The sequence below is a fragment of the Stegodyphus dumicola genome, chromosome X2, assembly GCF_044657685.1.
Source record: "Stegodyphus dumicola isolate Sdum_Otavi_A_Nest chromosome X2, ASM4465768v1".
Taxonomy (NCBI): Eukaryota; Metazoa; Arthropoda; class Arachnida; order Araneae; family Eresidae; genus Stegodyphus; species Stegodyphus dumicola.
In genome coordinates, this window is record NC_140781.1 from 33,511,218 (window position 1) to 33,538,205 (window position 26,988).

The 26,988-nt window shown below is 33.4% G+C and overlaps 1 protein-coding gene across 1 annotated transcript; it reads left to right on the top strand.

Annotated features, from left to right (window-relative positions):
- The first annotated feature begins 235 nt into the window (after positions 1–235).
- LOC118187582 (protein CNPPD1) lies at positions 236–26,886 on the top strand. The gene is made up of 8 exons (XM_035357827.2): positions 236–547; positions 8,552–8,660; positions 8,764–8,848; positions 12,609–12,729; positions 12,820–12,945; positions 13,398–13,459; positions 15,003–15,120; positions 24,055–26,886. Exons 1-8 carry the CDS (start codon positions 389–391, stop codon positions 24,565–24,567), a joined length of 1,293 nt encoding a protein of 430 aa, XP_035213718.1. The 5' UTR covers positions 236–388; the 3' UTR covers positions 24,568–26,886.
- Positions 26,887–26,988: the final 102 nt, after the last annotated feature.

The window sequence follows — 26,988 nt, forward strand, 5'->3', positions numbered from 1 at the left end:
CATATATTTAAACTCTTACTCATTTAATTATTTAGCACATTCAGTTATATTTCTCATAATTCGAAACTTTTATCATGTTATTCGATGAGGGGTAGGGCTATGGCGTCCAGGCGCCCTGGTGGTTAAGCACCGCAGTTCAATGTATGTATATTGTGGTTAATCAGCGACTTGTACTTCGCGAACGATTCTGTTACATGACGTCATGCGCAGAGTTTTATAGTTCGTGTGGCTAATTTGCAACTTGCTTCGTTTTGGAAAGTTACTTCACGAACGATTTTGTTGAATCTAACCAGCGGATGATAGAAGGGTAGGTGCAAAGTGAAAAGTTAGAAACTTTACAAACTGAAAGTTTCTCGTACAAGAATTGTGCTGCAACTGTAGGAAAACCATGATATCACATTGTAACTCTACTCTGTCTGGCGTAACAGATCTGCTTTCTAAAAGCTGTCTTTACTCAGAAAAGAAAAGTTCACCAAATAAGATGGAAATGGAAATGGAAAATCCTGAAATGATTGATAATGTGTGCGATTTGGATGAGCTGGAAGAAGTAATTTCTTTTATTTTTGATTTAGCCCTTTACGTATTTAAATTAAAAATCCGTGAAATATTTGTGTAATATTTTAACTGTGTATTTATACTAAAAACAATTGATAACATCGTTGCAATCTCTTGTCAAATAACCTTACTAAAAAGGATATGGAAACTTGCAATACTGCTTCAAGAAACCATATGCTAAAAACGCATGCAAAAGGCATTCCTTTCTTAAATGTTGTGTGGGCAGTAATTTTTTACCGTCTAGTATTCTTAGTGATTATTTAAGAAACGAAAAATAAAACATTCATTTATGGATATTTTAATTTATATTTATTGCACTTAAGTATTTTAGGGTGTGATGGAATCTTTTTAACCTGAATCATTTTCCTAAAATATACCTTAAAAATAAAATGTTCTTCTATTTGAGTTATTTGATCATAAATATGTAAATGTTAGAAAACAAACTGAATTGGTAATAGAAAACATGTGAGTGTTAATCCACGAGAACATGCACCCATTTTCGAGCATGAGAACTCGTGCCGGGTATGTCATACCCTAGTTCATTTCTGCTATTGAAATATCAATTAATACTGTTTATAAGCAAACCTTATGTAATTAACTATTGCAAAATAATACACTAATGAATTTTAGTGAATTTAATTATGCATACATACATGTTTAAAGACAAATTTGGCAAACTACATACTGATGTTCCAACACAGACTTAGTTCGCATTTTTGGCACATAAATCTTGATTTTCTGTCCTTATTACATGGACAAAATGCACATCGTTTATAATTTGCTTTGAGAGTTTATACAAGTGGTTCACTATTATTGATTTCCAGTTTCTTCGAAGTGCTTAGAGTTTCAGGCTTATGGTTTCTGTGTTGTTCTGAAAGAACGAGTTCCTGTGCTTTCAGAAAGAAACGTCTGCTTCTGAACTGTGTGGTAGGATGTTTCATGGACATCAATAAATCCTGACATTAATAACAGCCTCATTCAACATGTAAGATAAAATAACCATTGGCCAGCGATTTCATATCCTTGCTGTAATGTATGCTGGAGCCATTTCGTCGACAGCGTTCACAGCTCCTTTTGTAAGATTATAAAGCGTGATGATATTTGTTTTTTGTTTTAATTCCATGATGGTTTCATCTATTTTATCATCAGTATGAGTTGTGGGTAACATAACTACATTATTGTTCTTTTTTGCAGAATATGAAACAATTGTTGTTTCTTTTTGAAATCCAAAGACTGAAGAGTACAGCTCTTTTTTCTCCAAAAATCCAGGCGGTATTTTTCTTTTATTTTGTTCCAAGTGCTTCAACCATTGTTAAGTTTATTTTTCTATAGTTCTTGCACTAGCTCATATCCCGTATACCAATTGTCAGGGTAAAAGTATAGTTTAGGGTGGTTAGAGTTGACTTTAGGGTACCCTTTGTATTATTGTGAAATTGTTGTTTCATTTATCGTCAAGTTGTTGTCTCATTTATGACAACCTGAGTAGTTGAATGCTATGAAAACCCTATTATGATATAATTGGTTGCGGTGAATTTGAATCATGGGAAAAAATTTGGAAAGTGTGTGTCGGATTTTGGGTCAGGGCTTGTGTATGATGGATTAGCTCGTTGTTATTTTGTGGTTTACACGGTAAATTGGCTGAATGTGGTAAGATTAACTTGAAGTTTCTGTAGGATTTGGAAAGAAAGGGAAAAAAGCACTAATTGACTGGTGTGTAAATGAAGGTTCACTTAGCCATTATTAAGTGTCCTGTTTGGAGGAAGGAAATGCGTATGGTCAAACATCAGATATTTTCGGACGGAGGATATTTTTGTGAATTTATGTGGCGACACCAGTATACAGATGCTAGTTCAGATAATTTTGGGAGGTGTTTGGATGCTGTTAAGGAATTGTGTTTGACTGAAGACGCGTAAATTCGTAAATAAGGTAAGTGGATATTTCCTTTGTGTAGTGCTAAGATGAATTTCCTTTTTTATGTTATTTCATTGTTTGATTTAAAATGTAGTTTATTCAGATTATATATTTTTTTGTTTTGCTTCTTTGACTTTGAATATAGTTCGATGTATACGTGGACAAAGTCAAGGGAGTGTGCAAAGCTTAGTTTGTGAAAGTTACTGATTTTTTTTTAAGTGAAAATAGGTTGATGTGTAGGATAAAGTCAAGAGAGTTCGCAATGCCATTTTTGTGCAATTCTGGGATGTTTTTTTAAGTGAAAATAGGTCGATGTGTACATGGATATCGAGTGTGTGCAATTGTTTGTCTTGTTATTTTGGCTTTGTGTAGTGACGATTTTTGCCCCAAAAATTTCCGCTACGCAAGCCAAAATAACAAGTCAAAGAATTGCACAAACTCGGTATCCATATACCGCCAAAAATTGCCAAGTTTCGCCAAGGGGTACCCTAAAATATACTTTTACCGTTTAGGGTACCTCTTGGCGATTTTTGGCGGTACATGGATACCGATTTTGTACAATACTTTGACTCGTTATTTTGGCTTGCAAAGCGTCAATTTTTGCACCAAAAGTCACCGCTACACAAAGCCAAAATAACAAGACAAATAATTACACAAACTCTATATCCATGTACACATTGACTTATTTTCACTTAAAAAAATCCCCGAATTGCATAAAAACAGCATTGCGCACTCCTTTGACTTTATCCATGTACACGCCGACCTATTTTCACTTAAAGAAAAAAATCCTCGAATTGCACAAAAATGGCATTGCACACTCTTTTAACTTTATCCATGTACATGTCGACCTATTTTCACTTTAAAAGTGGTCTCGATAAGGTGTTGAAAATATAAATTTTCTTCATCGTAATTCAAATAGCGCGTCATAATTCACTAAGCTGACAGAAAAAAGGAAAGATCTGACTGACGCGAGGACTAGCACAGGTATGACATATCCCCGACACCCGTATCTCAAAATCTATTTTTAGAGCTGAGCTAGTTTTTCCTCTGCTAAAAAGAATGTGACTTTGAATACAACTACACGAAATTCTTGCTTAATCTGATAAGAAGAAAGTAACAAAAACGTTGAATGAAAATGCATCGGGCATGTCATACCCGGTGCGGGTTCTCGCAGGTTAACAGTGGTGTAGCTAGGATTCCAGCGCCCGGGGACAACTGAAGAATTTGCACCCCTTTCTGTGTATTGCAAGTAACAAGAGATTTATACAATTTGTTGAAAACTTTTCATATTAACATGTTGGGTATTCCTTTTATGTTTTCGTAGTTGCAAAACATTCTTTAATTCCTTTAAGTTATACTGAGTATGTGATGGCCTTGTGCATATTGCGACATATATTTGATGAATTAGATTCATTGATACTGGTATGAATCATGAAATTTTGATTGAACTGTAGTATCCTCTGACACGTTCGCATAGGATTAGTATGTAGCTTTGTCCTATTTACTTCTGTCTTTGTTCGATTATTTATGAATATTTTTCGATTCCATTCATGAATAACCTACTGATAGTGAGAACAAGTCTGCTCTTATCCATCCAGTTCAAGGCTACAATTTATATTGGTACTTCCAGATTACCCGCACTGCCCTACTTAAAATTCGCCAACTTGGTGGTGACTAATTTTTTGCTGCATTGATATGCAGAAGGCAACAACCGTTTTCAAAATGGTAGTATATTGAGAACTCTGTATAAGAGCAATTGACCAATAAAATGAAAAAAATAAAAATTAAAAAAAATGCCTAATGTAACTCTTAGCCCTTATGTAATTTTTTTGTACCCCATGAGCAAGTTATTTGTTTCTACTTAAAATAATATCAGAGACTTGCACAAACTGTTCTTTCCACATATAGTTTTTGCTTTAAAAAATTGCACAAACTTGGCACTATCATTTGTCACTCCGTGTATGTAACAATCTGTTATCGTTTTAAAAAAAATTGGCTAATTACACACATTGTTGTGTGGATAATTACACATATACGGCATTGCACCCCAGCCACTGAAGATGCATGCGCTTTTTGGAGGTAATTATCCCACCATGGTTGTATTTGAAGATGATTCCGCTTTCTAAAATTTCATTTATGTAAATTTTTTAGGTTCTTATTGGTTATAGGGATTATAGGCTGATTTTTGAGTTGTTGCCAGTGCGAACATTGCCGATATTATCCGATATCACAAACATAATAAATTTGAATTATAATGGGGTTTCTCAACTTCACTTAAAAAATTATGTTGCATTGAAATTTGTGTTAGTTGTAACTCAGCTACAGTCTCGCAAGTGCCTCTAAACTTCTTTTGTCATTTTGCAAATCCCCAGAGTCTCTTTATAATCTGCATATGAGTCTCGGTTTCAGGATCCACAAAGTTATAGCAATGGTTTGCTTTCAAATGTTTAAAGCCGGCTTCTTTAATTTTTCAGTTTTATGCATATGCCAGCAATCTGAAAAATGATTAAGCTGTCCTCAACATGTTCAACAATTCTTTTGAAAAGCATAGTAGCTCTTTGATTAGGCAGTGATATGAGAAAACATTTCATGGTTTTCTGGCAAATGCCACCAAGCAAACCTATGCCTAGGGAAGTAGCTGCCAGCAATTACTTTATTAAGAGAGTTTTGTTGTTTTAAAGGATACATCATGGTCCTCAGTCTTCTTTGTAGATTGTTTCTGCAGATACTGGAAACTAATTCATGTGTATAATTGTTCCAGAGTGCAGTTGCTTCTGGGCTAAAATCCATCTGATGTTGATGCCATGCCATAGAAGCAAGTTCATCAGCCCAAGGCTTTTCTAAATGGAATCCAAAGTCCCGAGAACCAGTTTATCATGTGAAGGCCCAAGAGTATGCTGACAACCAATGACTTTACACCTCCAGTGACATTTCTTACCTACTTGCAACCACATAGTGTAACCATTTGAACAAAAGAACTGTCATGATAAAATTTACTATTGTTGAAAGAGGCTTATAGTGTCTGCTTCATTCTTCGGGAAATTCCAGATTTTCATTGTTGTAACAAAATGATAGAAAAATCTAGTTCTGTTACCAATATTGTAAAGTAAGGCTACTTATTTATAATATCAGCAACCAGTATAAGCCATGATATTTGGAAAGAAGGCCATCTGTTTATAATATCAGCCATTGATAAAAGATAAAATTTGGAGTGATGCCTACATGTTACTGTGTTTTGCCTTCATATATATATATATATATATATATATATACTTTTTGTCCAACAATAAATGAAATGAGTAACAGTTGCAATTAGGTACGGCTATCTTGAAACCAATTTCCAATTTGTATTCTAACACTTTGCTTGTTTTTTCGCATTGCATTTCCTGAAATTCAATCATTTGAGAAGTACAACTTGATGGAATGTGAATTTTTTGCATTCTCTACTGAGCTTTTTTATCAGCTGGTAAACTCCATAGTCCCTTCTATTTATTTCAAGAGAAAATGTGCAAAAACAAACACTGATCAGAAAAGTGATTGGCAGATTTGGTAGGTAGAAATCTATGTGCAGTACTAGGTTACTACATAAATGTATTTTGACATCTTGGGTTGCCACATAACTGTTTTGCAGGCATGAATCCTTTCTGGGGATGTGAATAATCAAAAAGGGCCTTTTATTTGCTTTAAAACTAAACTCTTTTAAGTGTCTTGTACTCTTAAGTGTCTTGGGATCCCAGTGATAACTATGTTATGGGTACCGTATTTGACGGCATATAAGACGCACCCTTATTTAGAAGGCTACACACAAGGAAAAAAAGTTTCAGCGCGGTACCACAGTAACTTAAAATGTGGTTTTAGTTCTCGTGTTTTGTAAAAGCCAAATAAACAATCATTGAATGCAATTACCAAACATATTTTTATTAAGGAAAAATTAACAAACGGCAAGCTATTTTTTTTCAGTAGGTGATGGACTGAAATGCCTTGCTGCTGCTCTGTTTCCATGCACTTTGGCGTAGTTTAACACTCCTAGTTTATACTGAATTGTATAGCTTAATCTCTTGTGTCCTATATTCATATTTTCCAGGGTATTTTTTTAAAACAAACAGTTTTAAGCACCGATACCAACACGTGTGTCGGCTGAGTCAAAGAAAGTCTATGTTAAGAAGGAAAGGCTCCATAGACGTAATGTGACTGTCGAACCTTTTCGAACTACGACATCAGCTTCGAGCTTTGGCGCTTTTTGGCGACAGATATTTCACGCATGCACAAAATAATTATGGCAGATGTAGAAAAAGTTACGTGTGTCTAGACCATTATATGGGCTAAAAATAGCATTTAGTATTGAAAGTTAACTGTGTCCTTCACGTATAAGACGCAGGTAACTTTTTTGAGACCAAATTTAGGAAAAAAAGTGTGTCTTATATGCTGTCAAATACGGTAATTGAAAGAATGTTGTGGCCAGTAGATCATTATGCTCAAGGATCATTATTTCTTTGCATTTGGTTGTTGCATCTAGCTGTGATTTTTGTAAAAAATTTTTCAAATAACACCAAGTGTTAAATTTGCTCTTTTGAAATGTTTTTATCTGCAGCTGGAATTATTATTATTATTTTTTTTTTAAGTTTTGCATAAACCCCGTACGATAAACACATACAAATGAAAGTGATCAACTGATTAAGCAATACTGAATCATTTTCATTATTGGACAACATGTACTGAATGATTTTAAGGTATGTGCAGACTCCAGCTGCTGTTGGTTCACTGTATCTATTGATACAGTGAAACAATTGAAGTTTTTTTAAAAATTACAAGATAAAAAAAATACCAAAAAAAAAAAAAAGTATGAAATTAAATAGAAGGCAGCCAAGGGAAATGGTATGTAAAATAGAACTAACTTATTCCTCTGATGATTGGTGAAATGCTTCTGACATCATGTATCACGTGTTAAGTTGATAGTTTTGCTGATTTTGAAAACTAACTAATCGTAGTTCAGCAAATTCTGTTTCTTACCTTTCCAATTGAGCACTCTGCGATGAAGGTCGCAGGGAAATCAAAAGACATATTTAATTGGAGTGGTTAAGATACTGAATGCTGGGAATTCAAATCCTAGATAAATGGGTTGGCTGCATAGGTGGTTTTTATGGTTTTCTGCAGGTTTAATATGATTACGAACCAGTTTCCCTTAGGAAGTTTTCTTAAGGCATTCTTCCTGTCAGGCAGATAGTCCTTGTGTGCTTTGCTTTGTTCAAATAACATAATCTAACCTTAATAAAATTTGTTTATTGTAAAATTACATCTTAGACATATGTGTTTTTATTGCTTGTTTTATTAAATATGGTAAAGCACCCATAAGCTATTTGTCTTAACTTCTTCACATCCAATCTGCCCGACACGGCCCTACATTGAAACAACCAGAACCGCCCAAAAACGGCCGAGATTATAATCTTCTTTTCTTCCCTCCCCCTAAGTAACAGGTGCACTTTCCCCAAATGCATTATATCAGTTTACTGCAGACAGCTTGTTCTAAGAGGTTTCCTTATCTTTTGGTTGATCGTGACATTTCGTTGTTGATTCTTTTCTGGTACAGTGTGCTTTAAGCTTTGAACAGCAATAAAAAGAGCAGTTTAAAAATTTAAGGATTATATTTATTTTTAAACAATTTATTCCTTCCTATAAAAATACAGAAATAAACAAAATCTCAGTTGTGATCATAACAAAGGCGGAAAGGCTTGTTGATCTGACCTTCAGAATAGTTTTATAAAGAACGGGGTCAAAGGCTAATGGAATCTTTGTTAGAAAGTACAAAGGATGTCATTGGAAATCTTCACACCTATTTTCTGCATTAATGGATGGGGAGGGGAGGAAATTGCTGTGAAACTGGAAAAGTATTTCGGGTATTTTGAGGATACAGCTTAGCAAAGAGTCTGGATTTCAAAGAGTTAAAAAGGGAAGTCTTCGTGTAGGATTTTCTTAGGATAGCTGGATTAAGTATATACATTTCAAGTACTAATATGTGTTTCTAATTAATTTTCATATTGTGTTGTTTTCATAGTTCATATATTTCTATAAACATTATTTTATGTAGGTTTTTGTTGACCACCTTATTATGAGCAAGCGCATAAGAAAGACTTTGTATGCCGGTGATTTCAATGGCTTTACTGATCTTCCTGATCACCCTCCAATTGCCTTAACAGGTCAGTTATGGCTGATAATCTTAGGAGATAATTTTATCCCTTGTTTTTTGATAGCACTTTTCTGTATAAATTAATTTTGATAGCATCAAAAGTTTTCTTTCAGGTTTAGCACTGGAACTATTTTCGAAAGCTGTACCAAATTATGGACTGGATATTTTGGATATGGACTATGTTTCAACTGCAACTAAGTATGTAAACAAATTTGTATTCTTTTAAAAGTTGAAAAATTTTTTCAAGAGTTAAAATTTTTTATTAATCAAAATAGTCAGATTTCTTATCAGAATATCAGAGAATGTGAAAAAAAATCGTTTAGAATTCTGAAATTACATTAGCCTGTAAAAGGAGTTATGGATAGTTTTATTTTACTTTAAGGTAAGAGAATTTAGCAGTAATATCAAGTCTTCTTCTATTTTAAGAACTGGCTGGAAGAATTGTGCAGAGAATCTTATAGTTATTTGATATAGCTGCTAGACTATGTTGATTATCTTTACTTGTCTATAATCACGTTATTAAAATAGGATGTCAACTTCCATCTCATTTCCAATAAATGAATTTTTTATTGAAACATTAAATAAAGACAGATGTGGATAATTATGCTTTGTAAGGCTCTTCGGTACATCTTTGTTATAACAGCCTCCTAGATTTAATCGCCAATCAATTGAGATATTGTGCCAAAATCTGGCTGCGTGTTCTTATACCTTACCCATGTGATCGTATATTAGCACCTGCTGCTTGTTCTTATACCTTGCCACATAATCGTATATTAGCACTGTGCTGCATTTTCTTATAGTATTGGTATTTGGATTTACGTTTGTTTATTTAAAAATATATTTATTGCTCTTTTTTTGTGAATATAGCGCTAACAATATTTAATTTACCAAGTAATAAGGTGGATGTCGTATATTTTTTCAAGAAAGAGGTCTTTTATCCGAGAAACAAGTATGCAAAAATGGCCACAACCTGAAAGTTTACTTTGACAACAAAACCATTTGGAGGTGTGGTGTTAAAAATTGCAGAAAAGAAGAATGCTCTCCAGGTTGGATATTGGTTCAACACTTCCAAAATATGTGTGAAAGTGCTGCAGTTGACTGGAACAATTGCATGTGATAAAGTAATAATACTAAGGATAAGGTTTCTCAAAAATTTTTTTAGGAAATCACTTATGAGTATTATTGTTGTTATTTTATATTGTGTTGTTTATTTTTACATTTGAGCTTCACAATTTTGACAGAATTATAACCGAGATCTTGGGCAAATCTAAAATCACCAAATACGGTTGAGGGCCACTATAACAAAGAAGTACCGGCCATTTTGCTTTGTGTATTGGTAACCAGTTGATTTCAAGTTGTGAAGTCCAGTGTTTAATTGATCTCTGCCTTCTGCATTGTATAGCAGTGCTTAACCTTCTGAGTGGCGTGACTGCTTTTATCTGGTCATGAAATTTTTCTTTCATTTGATATATATTACTTACCTCTGTCCCTTAATAATAGTAGCAAGTGAATTTTAAGCGGGAATTATTGGCGAATGCAACTAAGTTGTGTTGTAGCATAAAATTATGAAGCCTTCAATCAGAATCAGTGTTTCATGACATCTGGCATTTGTTTTGGCACATCTTTCAATTTTTAGGTTAACCTAATTATTACGAATTATAACTTTAATTCCAAGTTCATCTGCTTATTGACATCAGTTGTTTTATTTCAGTTGAAAACCAACCCATTGTAAAATTAAGATTAAAAGAAAGATCAAGTTGTGATTGTCGTCTTGTACTTGATGCATCAAAAGAAAAATGAAAAGTTGCAGAAAGATGCAATTATTTTAGCTGCAAAACAATCTAAAGTACTTAATACAACCACCTTGGTGCAATTTGGTGATTTTTTACAGATGAAAAGTAAAAGTTACTTATTGGATGTAAGTTGGTGGTTTTTGAGTCTTAGAAAGATTCCCAAACTGCCGATGTTTATGGCAAGTCATTTAACATTGCCAGCATATGAAAAGAAAACATACTTTAAAATTTTCAAATATAAATTTGATTTTTGAATAAGGATTATATGATACATTAAAAAAAATAAAACAGTTGCATTCTTTTTCAAATCATTCTGAAATTCTTTTGTACTGTTTTTCCTCCCAAAGTACACATTGATCTGCTTTTGTTTAAAAAAACATTGAATTGCAGAGACTCAGCTTTGTGCAAGCCTCGGTAGCATCGGCTATCAAGAAAATAAATTTTTTTTTTTGTTTCATTTAGAAAATTTTCAGAAAGCTTCTGTAATTTTGCAGAAATTTTACTTTAGTTTGTACCATTAATGGTAAATTCCACAAGCTCGTATTTTAAAACTTGGGAGAAAAATATCAAAATTTTTTATAAAAATCTTTGGAATTTAAAAGAAAAATTAAAAAATGTGTACATTGCATGACTGAAGAACTGAAGAATTATTATGAGCATGGTTGCCAGAGTTCGGCGCATTCTGAAAATTTGGCGACTTCTAGTAAGGTGGTTGGATTTATACTTAAGTATCCAATGTAAGTGCAACAGAATGACCATATTTAGAATTTGAAAGTATGCTTCCAAAATAATTATCAAGGTGAATCTTATTCTAATGTTAATTCATTGGAAAAACAAAACTGTAGACATAAATGCAAAGATTATAGAGAAAAACTTTAAAGACCTAAGACATGTTCATCTTAGCTGAAGAGTATGCAATAGCCTAAAGTGAAGTTTTCTCAAATGCAGTCTATCAGCTCATCTTTATTGTGGACAGTCTTGTCCTAAAAGGATTCTTTTTGTGGTTCCTTAGCTTTACGTTAAAGTTGACTTAGTATGCATTGAGGGGGGGGGGAAGCTCCTTTATTATGACTTGGAAACAATATTGAAATCTTCACCTCCTTAATGTGTTAATGAATGGGGGGGGGAATTTATATGAATCTCAAATGGAATTTCGTGTTTCAGTTTTTTAAAGAATCGGGAGTAAAGGCCTCAGCATTCTGAGGGTTAATGTGCATGCAATGTATGCATTGTCAACAGTCTTTCACCCTTGTTATTCACTGAAATGTCACTAATAACATTTCCATTGCCACTGGATATGTCTTATACAATGGCTTTACCATTGTATAAGACACACCCAGATTTTAGACATGATATTTTTAAAGAAAAAGTGTCTTATACTCTGGTGGGAAATGCAATAAACATTTGTTTGACTAGCTAAATAAGTACGTCCTTTGAAAATCTAAATTGCCAGATTTTAAATTTATAGTTCGGTTAAATGCAATATCAGTACTTATGTATATATTATCCTGTCAGCTGTCGAACTGTTGTCAAGCCGTGTGATTTAGCACCAGTTATGGATATGCATCATGTAACAACACACTTGTAATGTCTGCACTTTTGTTTGGTGAAACTGATTGAATTTTGATAAGCTGTATTTTGTTTTTATGAACAAAGACATAAATTTGTTATTACTGCTGTTCTTTTCCTTGCATTAAAAATATTATTAAAACTTGGAATCTGCTTTCTATAGAACATTAAGCAGTGCATTATTTTTAAAAGTGTGGATTCTACCATAAAAAATATGTGTATTAATGGATACAATATGGTGAAATTAATGTGGCCGACAAAGCAATAAAGGATTGTAACAATTATCTATAAGAAGTATGCACTTATACCGTTCTAAACAGAGATTTTGTAAAATCTCAGTGCCTAACATAATATTAGAAATCAATGAAAGCCTTTTTATGAATTACAACAATAAAGTGGTTCGAATACTGATTGTTAATTAAAGAGGCATCACTTCCTTTCGAATCAATTAGTGCAACTTTGATGGGATCTCAGCCAACTTTCATGGTTTGATTGTAGCCATTTTTCATGGTCGATGGCATAGTAAACAAGTACTGCAATATCTTATGCTTCCGTATAATATTTCTGTCTCATGAAATTTTGAATTGTTTTTATAGGGCTGCCCATATTTCTCCCTGTGCCATGATTTTAGCATTGATATACTTAGATAGACTGCAGAGAAATAATAGTGAATATTTAGAAACAGTATCACCTTCAGGTCTTTTTGTCGTTACAATGGTAAGGATTATCTGACCTAAAAAATTTTTTTGTTTGATATATCTGTATATTTTTTACTTGAGAAAAATAACATTGGAATTTTTTTCATAGCTGGTTGCTTCCAAATTTCTTTTTGAAAATGATGAGGATATTGTGACAAATCAAATGTGGGCTGAAGCTCTTAATTTTGATATTAAAGACTTAAATGAACTGGAATATGAATTTTTGTCAGCAATCGTAAGTAGATGTATTAATTGTGTTTTGAATAATAGTGTAACATTTGCTGATCTAAAGGAAGAAATACTTATTTGTACTGTGTGCATTCCTTTTTATGTGCTTTGAAGTTATGAAGTTTAATATTACATGCATTTAGGTTTTTGTTCTGGTAAAATTTTATGCATCTGATACAAATACACTGGATCAGATATAAATGTAAAATCAGAAAGTGCTGAATTATTTCATCTCTTGTTTTTTGTATGTAAATTATATGATAAATTATTTTATCCTTTTATTTTATGAGTTTTAAAAAAAGCTTATTTTATGAAAGCACTAATTCTTTTTTATTAGATTTAGAATTAGCCCTTTCTGAAAATGTTAGGCATAATTATTTCTACTTTTTCATGTTCAGTTAATGTATAATTTATGGTGTGTGTGCACTCGCACAAAGTGATTTCTAATTTTTTTTAAAGGACTGGAAAGTGTTTGTGGATTATTCGGAATATTTCTTCTACTTATGCAGCATTGAAAAAGTGTAAGTCTTGAAAGCTTTTATTTTATGCCTTCATCGATTTGAAAATACATATTTATAAATATTCCTTCATATGTAAGTAATCTTTTATATCATTGTTAGTTTGGCTGATTAATCCCTTCTAAAATCAGTGTAATATTATGCAAGTCTGTGAAAAGACTGATGGAGGATTTCTTTTATTAAAAGGTTGCACAGTAATATAATCTAAAATAAAATCTTTTATAAGTCTCTTCTTGTTTTATGGAAATTTAAGAAATTTTTGTTTTCAACAAGTAGAGAATTTCACAAGTTAAATTTGCCATCATGAGTGCTATTTTGAATTTCCTTTTTTATTTTAATAATTATATCGATATCATAAAGCTTCAGAACTATACAAATCAAAGTACTATGTAGCTTTTGCTTTATATACTGCAATTTAATAATACATGTGTGATTTTTACTTCTTTTTAAAAGTGAGAGAATCTGAAACCTTAGTTCTTACTTGAATGTACCAAACTTTTTTAAATTTACTTCTTTCTACTGTAAGAATTTTTTATTTTTGTACATTAGATTTTTCTCTATGAGAAATATATTTGTCTTATAATAACCTATTGCTAAATATAGAAAATTCCTGCATGTTTTTTTTTTTACATACCCTATGATTTTTTAAGGACCCTATAATTTCCAATTTAAAATTGATGAAAGGCCATAAAATTGCAAGTTTTGCCATTGAATGCCTTGAATTTCTTATAACTGATTTTTGACATTAAGTGTCAGAAATATAAATGTTAACCTTATGCAGATGTTATTCAAAATTTCTGTTATTTGAACTCTGTGTTTTTGATTTTTCTTGAGAATGCTTGAAAATATGCACCAGTTAACCGTTTCCTGGATTTTGACTTGATATTCTTCAAGGTAAAAAAAAAAAAGATGTACTTTTTTGTGTGTTGTGTTGGATTACATTAACATTTAACATTCAATAATATTTAATTTCAGTTGTCTTGGCAAATATCTTGCATTATATCTGTAATGACTTGTGTGGCAAGATATTTCAAAATCTCATTCTTTTATTACCTTGTTTTCTGGAAGTTTAGATACATCCGACCGAGTGTTTTTTGACATATTCAAGTATGTGAACAAAAGGTGAATTCCAACAGCTAAATGATAAAAATCAGTTAATTAAAATAGGCATAATATGTGGGCTGTAGTAAAAGCTTGGCAGGCAAGACCTTGAGAAACTATTAATATTCTAAACTGTAATACAGTTAAGCTTATGGGGTCCCACAAAATTTTTGTAAATATTAAAGGATTCCCACACCAACAAGTTTAAGAAACCCTGATTTAAAGTTACTATTGATTATTTAGTTATTAGTATACATTTGCACCAGAACATGATTAAGAACACTAAATGTTTGATTTAAAATTATGGTATATAATAAGAAAATACTTTTTTTTACATATTTTATATATGAATTTATAGATTGACATCTTTCTTGTCAGAGGGTTTTTTTTTTTTTTTTGATATGTCCATGTGTTCATCCTCTAATGTGAAATATTTTCATTGTAGTGTAGCTGTTAGACAGTCATCTTTGCGGGATTGGTTATCATATACTGATATTTGTGTTCTGATACAAGATCCTGCATTTCAAAATTTTTGGACATCTTGTGTTAGACAGATTGCCAAGGTATGTTACTTTTCTTGGTGTTGAATTGATTTTATAAAAGTTCTTTTTTTATTTATTTCTATCTTTTGAAATTATTTTAAACGTATAATGTAGCTGCCAGATGTCCTGATTTTAATGGAAAACTCCCGATTTTTCGTCACCACACTTCATGGTTTTTAATTTTAGCCTTTACTGAGGAGAGTATTTGTCAGCAATAAATGGAATCTATTGAATTAATGAAACTTAAATTTTGCCAGTTTTATTCCTCTACCCTTAGTGATTTTCAGCATAATTTTTCTCATTAAATTCTATTTGATCTGAATTTTCTTTACCGTTGACATTTGTAGAAGTTTAAATAAAGATTCAACCAGTGTTTAAACAGTAAATATTTGCATTTAATTTTGTTTTATATCAATATTAGATTTATTATTAGGCATATCCATGTGGTAGTATGTATATTATTTAATTTTATTTCTGTATTTTAAAGTACTTTGATAAAGCTTTCTTTCCCTACTCAGGATTTTCTTAGTATAAAATGTAAGAAAAGTACAGTATGAAATAAGCCAAAGAGTATAAAATTTATAATATTAATATATTTTATATCAGAATGATATAAATAATTAAGTAACTCAGTTCATGTGTTTAAAGTGAATCATGGAAGTTGATTTAAAGTTCTTTTGAAATGGTGCCAATTTGCAGCTCGAAAACCTACTGGAAATGCCCAGTTTATCATATTGGAAGTATAATACAATTATATTAAAAATAAATTAGGTGCACTTAACATTGTAATGACTAATTTTATAAAATGCGAGATGAAATAAATTTATGTATTATGGAATGTTTGTACTCCTAAATTATTAACTGAAAGTTTTGGAACATTATTTTTGCATCTATGTTATTAAATCTGTATTTAAAATCATTGTAATATGGGAAAAAACATAGCTAGTGGAATATTTTCGTAACTCTGATTATATTTGAGTTATGTATATTTTGACTTGGTAATTTTATCAAATAGCTATGTTTTGCTGAAAATTCAAATGAATAAAGACAATTAAAGAATTACAATCTAATACTAAATCTGTTGTTAATATGGAAAATTAAATGTGTGCCATTTAACCATTTTGGGCAGGCATAATACCAGAATCTCCAAATCTATATTGTGAGGTTAGATTTTCCTTGTTCCTGTAGTTTATGGTAATATCTGTGATGGGATTATGCGTTCTTGTTATTATAATAGGTGATACATTGTAATGAGAAAGGAGAACATTTCAGATGAAAAAAATTTCATAAAGGTTTTTAGTCTCTTAGAGATATTTATGCATAATTTTCTCATTTTCTAATTCTTTCCTTACACAAAGTTTAACAGGTGGTTAGGGGTTATTATTTTTTATTCAGTAGCACCTGAATTTTAAGATGCATCTCTTTTCCCACATGCGGTCAGTCCATTGTAGTGATATTTTTTGTATATTTCCCCTTCATTTTATACTGGTTATATGTACATCGCTTTATTGATACTTACTATCTTGTCAAATTTGAAACTGTCACCAGCAGTACAGTTTAGTACCAATTATGAGTAATTGTGACATAACACATTTGCGCTTTCATTCAATATAACTTGACTGATTCTCGATAAGCCACGTTTATTTTTGATGAACAAGGATATAAATTAACTTCTAATGTATTTTTCCTTGCATTTAAGAAAAAAATTATTAAAATTTGGGATTTTATTTCTGCAGAACAGCAAGCAGTTGATTATTTTTAAAGGTATGAAACCCTACCATAAAAAATATATTAATGGACACTATATAGCTGGGGGGGGACCAGTGAGAGATTATGGGAAGTTTGTACTCAAATAACATTCTAAACAGGACTTCCAGTAAAACTGGGGGACCTAACAAAATAGTTGAAATCAACTAAAGCCTTTTTACGAAACACAAGAAACGAAGTGGGTTGAATTTGCATGGTAGCCTACTTTATCAGCTGAAGGGATAAATACCCCTTTATTTTACTTACAATTTTTTCCAAATTTTGAAAATTTTCTGCTGTTATTAAACAGTAAGCTGTTTTGAACTTTCTCTCCTTAATTTTTTCCCTTATTGTGCAAATAGAAAATTTCAGTACTTTTTAAATGAGAAGCTGTATTGAATTGTCTTTGCATTAAGACTTATTCTAACATGCATGAGTTCTTTGTGGACAAGAAGGGGGAGGGCTTTAAGTGGAGACTACTTCACAATGATTTCCTTTAATAAAGTTGTTGGCACCTTTGTGTAAGTTGGTTTTATTCAGGCAGAGGCAAAAACTTTTACAAGGGTGGTCGGCTGCACATTTATGATCTTTTTAGGACAGCACTGTGAAAGTAAGGTTTTTAGGTTTTCTATTCTGATTTATAAAAGGAAATGAAAATCCTACTTACATAATTGATCCTTGGCATAAATGAGCCTGTACCCATTTGAAGTTCATTACCTTCATGCAGAGGGCACTTTTTTGGAGGTTTGTAACTTGTAGAACAGTGACTAGTATGTGGCACCTTTATGACAGGAAGGAGACATCCTTTTGAAAACAAAATTTTAAATTTTTTCATAGTCCCCAGGGATCAGAATGTGCAATTACTAAAATGTTCATTATGCTTCAATAAATTGAATACATAATATAGGTTCTAAATCTTAATGTGCAGTATTTGTGGAGATGTTTGACATTGAATTTGCTAACTTAGGTCACTGTACTGCCTAATATTTAGTAATTTTGATGACATTTAGGTAGAAATTACAAAAAGTTGCTTGTTTTGGAAATTATCAATTTTTAATCAGATAAAGTGATATTATGAACTGTGTAATTAGCAGTGTTTATGCTAAATCCATGGCACTACTGCCTACCAGCGGCCGAGCGGTAACGTCGCTGAACACTGGTAGTTCGGTCCGAGGTTCGAATCCTGCGAACGGGCTGGCTGCATGGGTGTTTTCGTGGTTTTCCCCATGTGTAACGTGTATACGAGCCAGTTTATCTTAAAAAGTCCTCCACGAAGGCATCCCTCCCTTAAGGCAGATAGCCCTTGAGTGCTTTGCCGTAATATAATAAACCAAACCATGGCACTACTAATTATTATCTCCATGAATTTTTCAAATGAGGGCAAATCTAATTTCTGAAAGTATGTTGACCATTTTAATAAATCAATATTTTGCTGCTCATAGGCCACATGGGGTTAAACTTTGTATTTATAGAATATTCCTACCTGCAGTCCTGGAGCTGTTTTAAAAAAGTTCTCTACCTTACGTTGGCAAACTTAATCTTTGCCATCTATTACTCATTATAAAGATACAAGAAAATAAAGTTTGTAGCTACATTTTTAACATTATAAATATTGGCATTTCAATAAATATGCAGTGCAACCCTCTAAATGCTTCTGCTTCTGATGATTTTATTCTGTGCAGAGGATTTCCTTAGAGTACATACTGTTAGTTTATATTGAGCATGAACATTTTATTATGTTCTTAAGTAGACTGGTCACTTCCAGATGTGATCTTCTTAGGAAGAGGCCATTGGCTATGAGAGGTTTCATAATAATTTTATAAAAGTGAACAGTTTTTGTAATTTTAACTTTTGATTTTAGCATGTGTACTAGGACTAAAATTAAAATTCATGTTTTAAAGTATTTGCTATATGTGGTAAAATTCCTACAATGCGCAAATACCTTATTTTTATTTGTATACGAACGGAATTGTGGTTCTAGAAATTTAACCATTTTAGTTAAATTTGTCAGCATTTTTTTTCTTTTATGTATGTGTAAACTTTTTGGTAAAAGTATATTTTAGGGTATCTCTTGGCGAAACTTGGCGGTACATGAATACCGAGTTTGTGCAATGCTTTGACTTGTTATTTTGGCCTGCGTAGCGGCGAGGCCAAAATAACAAGTCAAAGCATTGCACAAACTCGGTATCCATGTACACATCGACCTATTTTCACTTTAAAAAAAATCCCCAAATTGCACAAAAATGGCATTACACACTCCGTTGACTTTATCCATGTACACATCGACCTATTTTCACTTAAAAAAAAAAAAATTCCATGAATTGCCCAAACTATGCTTTATGCACTCCCTTGAGTTTGTCTATGTACACATTGATCTATTTTCACTTAAAAAATCAAAGGAGCACCCAATTCTACAGTAGAGGCAAACAAAAAATACATAATCTCAATAAACTACATTTTAAACTAAACAATAAAACAACACAAAAAAAGGAAAATCCTGTTATGTATTTTAGCACTACACAAAGCAAAACTCCCCTTACCTTATTTAGAAATTTGTTCGTCTTCAGTTTGTGGCACACGAAATTCCTTAACAGCATCCAAAAACTTCCTAAAATTATCTGAACTACAATCCGTATATCGGCGTCGCCACAGAAATTCATAAAAATAAGAGTAAAAAATATACTATGTAGTTTCGGACTATGGCTATTAAGTAAACCTTGATTTACACAATTAATTCACTCGATTAATGCACTTTTCCCTTTCGTTCCAAATCGTACAGAAATTTCAAATTATTCCTATTACATTCAGCCATTGTACCATCTAAACAATGAAACAAGTAATGTGCTTCCTAAGCAACATGTATCACAAAAGCCTTCGCAAAACATTCCATGATTCAAAATTTCCCAGAATAATGCAAACGATTACACCATAACAGGGTTTCCATAACATTCAACTACTCAGGTTACCATAAATAATGCAACAACTTGGTGATAAATGAAACAGCAACTTGATGATAAATGAAACAACTTTGCAATAATACAAGGGGTACCTTAAAGTCAAATCTAGCCAACGTTTTAACAAGGTGAATGTATTTATAACACTTTTTGACTGAAAAGCATTTTTAGTTTACTGATGTAATTTACCATGTTCTAGTGGTGAATTTCACCAAATTTTTCGTTTCAGATAAATGTCTACATTTGTGTGCATATTCTGCTGCCTTTTTAAATTAATTTTGAATTTGAGTGTAATACATGAGTGTAATTTATTTGCCTGCAGTATGTCAGATGTCCACTGCTAAAGTCTTTTTTTTTTTCCGTTTAATTCTGCACAATGCACAAAGTTGTATACAATGATGAAACAGGTTCTTAAGAAAAGCACTTTTAAAGGTTTTTCGAGTATAAAAAAGGAAAATAAAGAAAAAAGAGGCTAACAAATACACAAAATTAATAATTAATATATTAATGTATCCAAAATTTCAGTTCTAGTACTTTTTGTTAATTGATACTGTTACCTGACTAATCTAGCTAGACATGCAGAGAAAACAGGAGCAGTAGGAAAATAAGGATTTGTTTTAGAGAAAAACTTATTGTCAAGGTGATTTTAAGTAGAATATTTATTTACTTTTGTTTAAGAGTGTTAAAATTATTTATCACTTGTTACTTTCTTTCTACCTTTTTTTTTTTTTTTTCTTTTTGATGGAGCCATTATTTTGGTACTGTTCTGGTATCAGGACCATATTCAGAAATGTACGTGCATATTCATGTATTTATAAATGTACATGCTTATGTCTGCATGTATATATGCAGGTATTTTTAAATGTAAGGGCTCATGTATGCATGTGTGTATATATATACACACACGGTTATATACATGAATATATACTTGCTTACATATATACATTTCTGAGTCTGGTCTGGATAACAGAACAGTACCGTATTTTGCTTGTATTTAAAAAAAAATACGATAGTTGTGTATTAAATTTTTAATATATGGATATGATCTTAAAGTTATGTGTTGTGTGAGTTAGCTCCTGATTGCTTATTTCAGAGGCATTAATTGTGGTTAAGAGATGACCAGACAGTTGTGGAAAATACATTTATCATTATAAGAAAAAAGGTCAAATACTTATGAGTGATATACACTCACGTTTGTGAAAATTGCAACACCAAGAAGGAATCGTCATAATTGAATGCAATTTAATACACAGTTGAGTGGTAGTGGTACAAATAAATGATTAAATGTTCAAAGCAAACAAACAAGAACAAGAGATCAGAATCAGTATTTTGTGTGGCCACCACGCGCCGCAATAAGTGCTGCTACACGACGTGGCATGGAGTCAAAGTTTGAATGTCTGACTGAGGAAGAGCATTCCATATCGTTTGTACGCGTACCCAAAGTTCGTCTGCAGACGCAACAGGACGAGGATCACGAGCAAGACGCCGACCAATGACATCCCACACATGTTCAATTGGCGACATATCCGGGGAACACGCAGGCCAAGGAAGAAGCTGTACCTGCTGCGCTGCAAAGAAGGAATTAACAATCCGAGCAGTATGAGGGCGGGCATTGTCCTGTTGAAATACAGCGCCTGGCAAGCTTTGAAGGAAGGGAACAGCTTCGGGCTGTAGAACTTCAGGGATATACCGGTTGCTGTTCAGATTGCCCACAATTCGTAGCAATTGAGATCGTCTATGATATGCTATGGCGCCCCAGACCATAACTCCGGGTGTTCGTCCACTGTGGCGTTCGATAATGCACTCCAGAAGGTGGCGTTCACCGGCATAGCGTCTGACACGAATGCGGCCATCATGGTACCACAAATTAAAGCGGGATTCGTCAGAAAACACGAGATGCTGCCAATCAGCACGCCAGTCTCTATGCTGATTGGCCCATTGTAGCCGCAGGCGGCGATGGTCGTGCGTTAGGGGGATCCTGTATAAAGGAGTCCGTGCGCGCAGTCCACACTGCAGCAGACGTCTACGAATTGATGAAGCACACAATGAAACACCTGTAGCTATTGACCACAGTGCTGCCAATTGTCTAGAGGAAGCTGTACGGTCCGTCCGCGCCATGCGGACCAGGTGTCTATCATCGCGAGCTGACGTCACATTTCGGGGTCCACTCCCGGATTTCCGAGTTGTCCGACACTCGTCCGTCCACTGCTTCCAAACGCGCATCACTGTGCTGCTGTTACGCTGCACACGAGAGGCTACTGCACGATACGACAATCCAGCTTCACGAAGGCCGATGATTCTCCCTCGTTCAAACTCTGTAAGTTGTTCAAATCTCGCTCTCTTTCGTCGACGAGGCATAAGTACAGATTGAGTTAACGTTTACCACTAGCAGATAACCACCGATAACCATACACGCCTCGCTACAGCCGTCTATTTATTCGGATCCATCAGCCGTTCAGAGGGCGCTGCTCAGCATACGCATGCGCTACGGATTTGCAATTCTAATCATTTGCATATCATGCGCTACTTTGCATTTCCTGAAAATTTCAGCTCACTCGCGTAAGTCCTTCATGGTGTTGCAATTTTCACAAACGTGAGTGTAGAATATATCAGGTTTTAAAAAAAGTTTCCTGCCACTGCAAATATCGGCACACAGTTTCATGTTGGCGTGTTTTATCATATTTTGTTAAACGATTTTTGGCATTTGAAAGGAAGAGACTTGCTTTAGAACACTATGTTGTGAAATTTTAAGTACAAGGTATCTGGAATAGAACTATCAGACTACCAGATTAAAACAATCACTTACTTTCAGTTCTGCTGCAAAAAGTCAGCTACAGAATATCACCAAATCATGTGTATAGCTTTAGGTACTAATGTTGTATCATATGACACTGTGAAGGATTGGTACTTTCAAAAACAGAGTATGTCATTCAAGAAGCACAGTGCTCTGGCCGGCCTACTGATGTTGATGAGGCCCGCCTGTGAGAACTTATGGAAGAAGATCAGTATGCAACCACTCAAGAGCTTGCTAAGGAGTTAAGACATTAATACCATGTCCATTAGTTGTGCTATGCATTGCATAAACTTGATGTACAAGTTCAATGGCACGTGAGCTGACTCAAGCAGATAAGGACAAACGTGTTCAGGCCTGCACTAATCTGTTTGAATACCAATGCAAGGACAAAAATTCTGGGCCGGATCATCACTTGAGATAAAAAGTGGATTTACTTCAACAACACAGGCTGGAAAGGGGGTTAATATACGTGTGGCGAGCCCATCGGGAGCCTTGCAGAGTGCAATTTGACTACCAAAAAAGATCATACTTTGTATCTGGTTTGTATGGTATCCACAAAGAGTATCTGGAAGAAGGCAAAACCCTGGACAGTAAGGTGTACAGTGAGATGCTAGTCCGTGGTGATGCTGCTATCTAGAAAAAACGTCGAACTGAGTTTTGGCCCAAAAAGGTAATGTTCCATCAAGATAATACAAGATCACGCATGTCTGCATTCGGCGGCTGGACTCTGTACAGACTCGAATCGGATCTTTCGCCATGCTTAACCATACGTCGCTATTTTGGACTTCTGACATTCTTCCATTCTGCACAAGACATCCAAAATGAGGTTGATCTGTTTCTGGACTTGCCACCACCAAGTTTCTGGGCCAATGGCTTTGAAATACTGCCAAAACATTGGCAGAAAATCATAGATTTGGTTGGCACACTAAAAGTACTGCTTTTATGTTTTTTTGTAACTTTATTAAGGGTGTTTTTTTGCCGAAAATTTTCGTTACAACCAGATATTTTACAAAGTCATTTTTGAAAGAACCCAAGCAACAGAAAAGGTAGATCATTACACCTTTCAGAATATAGCTCAGGATGATGGTTCATCCTTCCCCAGTCTGTCAGTGTGTGCTGATGCGACACATTATTTCAAAAGCTTACTGTGTGCAAGATTCTTGGTCTTAAGAATCGTTCTTTCATTTCTAAGCATGTTATTGAAGAACCATGTTCTTTTAATATGATTTTCGGCTGCACCTACATAATATCCAGAACTACTGTTTATTGAGCAGTAGTATAATTCAGTACTATGCATATTACTGTAAAGTATGTTTTCCGTCAACTTGTTTTATTCAGGTATTCTCTGCATGAAAAATAAAGAATATTTGGATTTAAGGTGTACTTTACCAGTATCTCAAAATTAATATAAATTATATAGGTAAAAGGAATTGATCATTTATAATTTTTTTTTCTTTTTAGGCAACAGTTTTATGGACTGTTGGATATATTACAACTGCATTAGCATTATATGGATCAGGAATGACCATGCATAGATTAACTAAGTCTGTCAAAGACTTATCTGCAGACTACAAAGTGAGTGAGTTGCAGTCACAAATTGCCATATCCTTCAGATCTCTCCATATTCCATCCCAACATCTCTTTGATGATGCTCAGTTTGAGAAAAAATTACATTCAGACACAATTACTTCTACACATCTTTCTGGAAACAACGAACAGCATGATATTACTTATGGACTTCAGGAAATTGTGCCATGTGCGTGTCACTCATTTTCATTTAAAAAGAAAAGTGATATTTTGTCCTGTAGACAGGAACTTACAAAAGCACCATTGTCTAGTAACTTAAGATCATATCCCATTTCTGATTTTCATAATTATTCTATAAATAATCACTTAATTTTCACAAACCACAATCTGACGCATACTTCACAAATGGCTACGTATAGTAGTTGCATTTTATTGGTAGTTCAATAATATTCTTGAGATTCAAGCATTTACTATTTTTGCTGAACTAGAGGTAGTTATTTTGGGTGTTACTTTGTACATATATAATATCTATTATATTTTTATGGAAAATTTTAAATTTTTTAACAGTTTTAATAAAGATTTATATAAAATAAATTCTTCATAGAATTCTACTTTTATAAATAATTCTGTTTATACTCCAAAATAGTTTTTGCTTTTCTTTCATCTTTAAAAAACTATTGTACAGAATAGTAAGAATATAGAAATTTTAAATATCATTAGAGGCATATTTTTTTTTCTTCTTTATCTAATATTTGTTTTGAAATACTCAATGATTTCTAAGAAATTTCAGCTCCTTCTTTTCAGTATCATCTTTTTTCATTATGCAGATTTTCTTTGCAGAGTAACTTTTCAGTTTCTTGTGAAATCACAGCAGTTTATTAATATTTAAAAAAATTATTTTAATAATTGCATACAATGACTAAATGAATAAGTAGTTATGTGACTGAATGTCATGTTTTCTTTCGTATTTGCGAAGATTTTTATATCCTTATATGCATTTAACTTGATCAAATCTATAGAAATATTGTTGTTTTCCTCAGATATATAATGGGGGAGGGCGCACCATGAACTTGTTAAAATCGAATGAAACGTTGATATATGTAAATAAATGCAATATTAGAGTGAAAGATTATTTTTTGGAGAAACTGCAATTCAAAGATGGCTGTAGGGCCTTTCTAGCTTATATATGAGATGTGGTTTATGCAGGCATATAACTTCCATATGATAATCCATGCATATTTCTCTATAAATGTGCAACTATGCATCTAGATCCTGCACATGCTGCTGAAGCTGACTTCATAGCTAGTTCCATAAATGCTTGATTGGTGCTAAATCCGGTGACAAGCAGGTTAGGAAACTCAACCTAGAAAACTTTGTTATGGGAGAGAAAGCACCACTCTGAGGAAAGTGTGTATTGTAAGCTGTGCTGGGAGAAGCAGCAGACTGCTTCAGGACATTTTGCCTAAATTACTTAAGTGTTGCTATTCTTTGCATCATTGCTAGAGGTTATCAGTTGTATCTGACAGCTTTTCAGATTAGCACCAGCACTTGAGCTGTGTGTCACTCTATAGCAAAAGCACTTGCTACAAGGCTTAGATTCTTGAACATGATTGTTGGCTCCCAGAGAGAATTTGGATTGCTTGCTAAATAAGATACAGTTCCAATTCAGGTTTCTTATTCCTGCTGCAAACAACAAAGGCAATGATGGCTGGCTGTGAGTGGCAGGATATATATATAACGGGCACCATATGCTAAATTTCCATCTCTAAGTATTTTGATGCGATTCAGCCATATATGATATCTTCAGTCTATAATGAAGGTACCACATATGGTTGTTAGTAAAAGAAATTGAGCTGTCTTTGGTCCATTATTAGATAAAAAAAAAAATCGTGTGTACCTATGATCTGTTCAAGTTGTGTGTAACCTGTTTGTTATTTTTACATGCCATCATTGCTGTCATCAACTAAAAGCTAGATTCTTTTTGAGATGCTCATCCCTCTTGCTAAGCGATATGTCCTCTTTTGAAATCTTGACTGCACAAAATGTCTGACTATGTTATAGAGGCATATTCGATCTCTCAGCTGCTGAAACCTATGCGACTCTAGATGGCAAGATCTATCAAGTGATGAAACTTCATGTTAAGTTTGCAACAATCCAATAGTTCTGCAGGGAGCATAATACACCCTACAGAATTTGTGAATTAACTCTGAAAATCAAAGCCTTCACTAACCTGTATGTTAAAATACCAAACTGCCCAAAATGGTTTTCGAGAGTCAAAAACAATTTCCTCCCTTCCACATTCATCAACACATCAAGAAGAGTGAAGATTTCAAATGACATCCCTTCTACTTCTAACAAATAAATCCTTTTAGGACAAGCTGTCTGCAATAAACTGATACAGTGCCTTTGGGGAAAATGCACCTGCTACTGCATACCTTAGGGGAGGGAAGAAAACGACATCGGAATTTCGGCCGTTTGGGTCGGCTGTGGTCGTTTGAATGAAAAGGTCAAAGAGGTAATGTATGCTAGAGTAAGTGCATCAGAAGTAAAATTTAAAAAACTGGAATTTGTACTGAACTTTAACATCTCTCTTCCTCCCTTTTTTAATGCTTGAAGTAATAGTTACCTGAAGATAAGTATTTTTGAATAGTTGTTCTTGAACAAATGTATTTAAATGAATTACTAACGTATTTCCAAATTATGTAACTCTCATGTTATGTTACTGGCTTATAATGAAGATTAATAAAAAATCAACTTTAATGGGAAGCATATTCTTTGATGTCTTGATTTTGTTTTCAGTATTGTTACAAACATACTTCGAGTATATTTCTAAATAAGAATTGAATGAATAGAATGTTGCATGTGTAA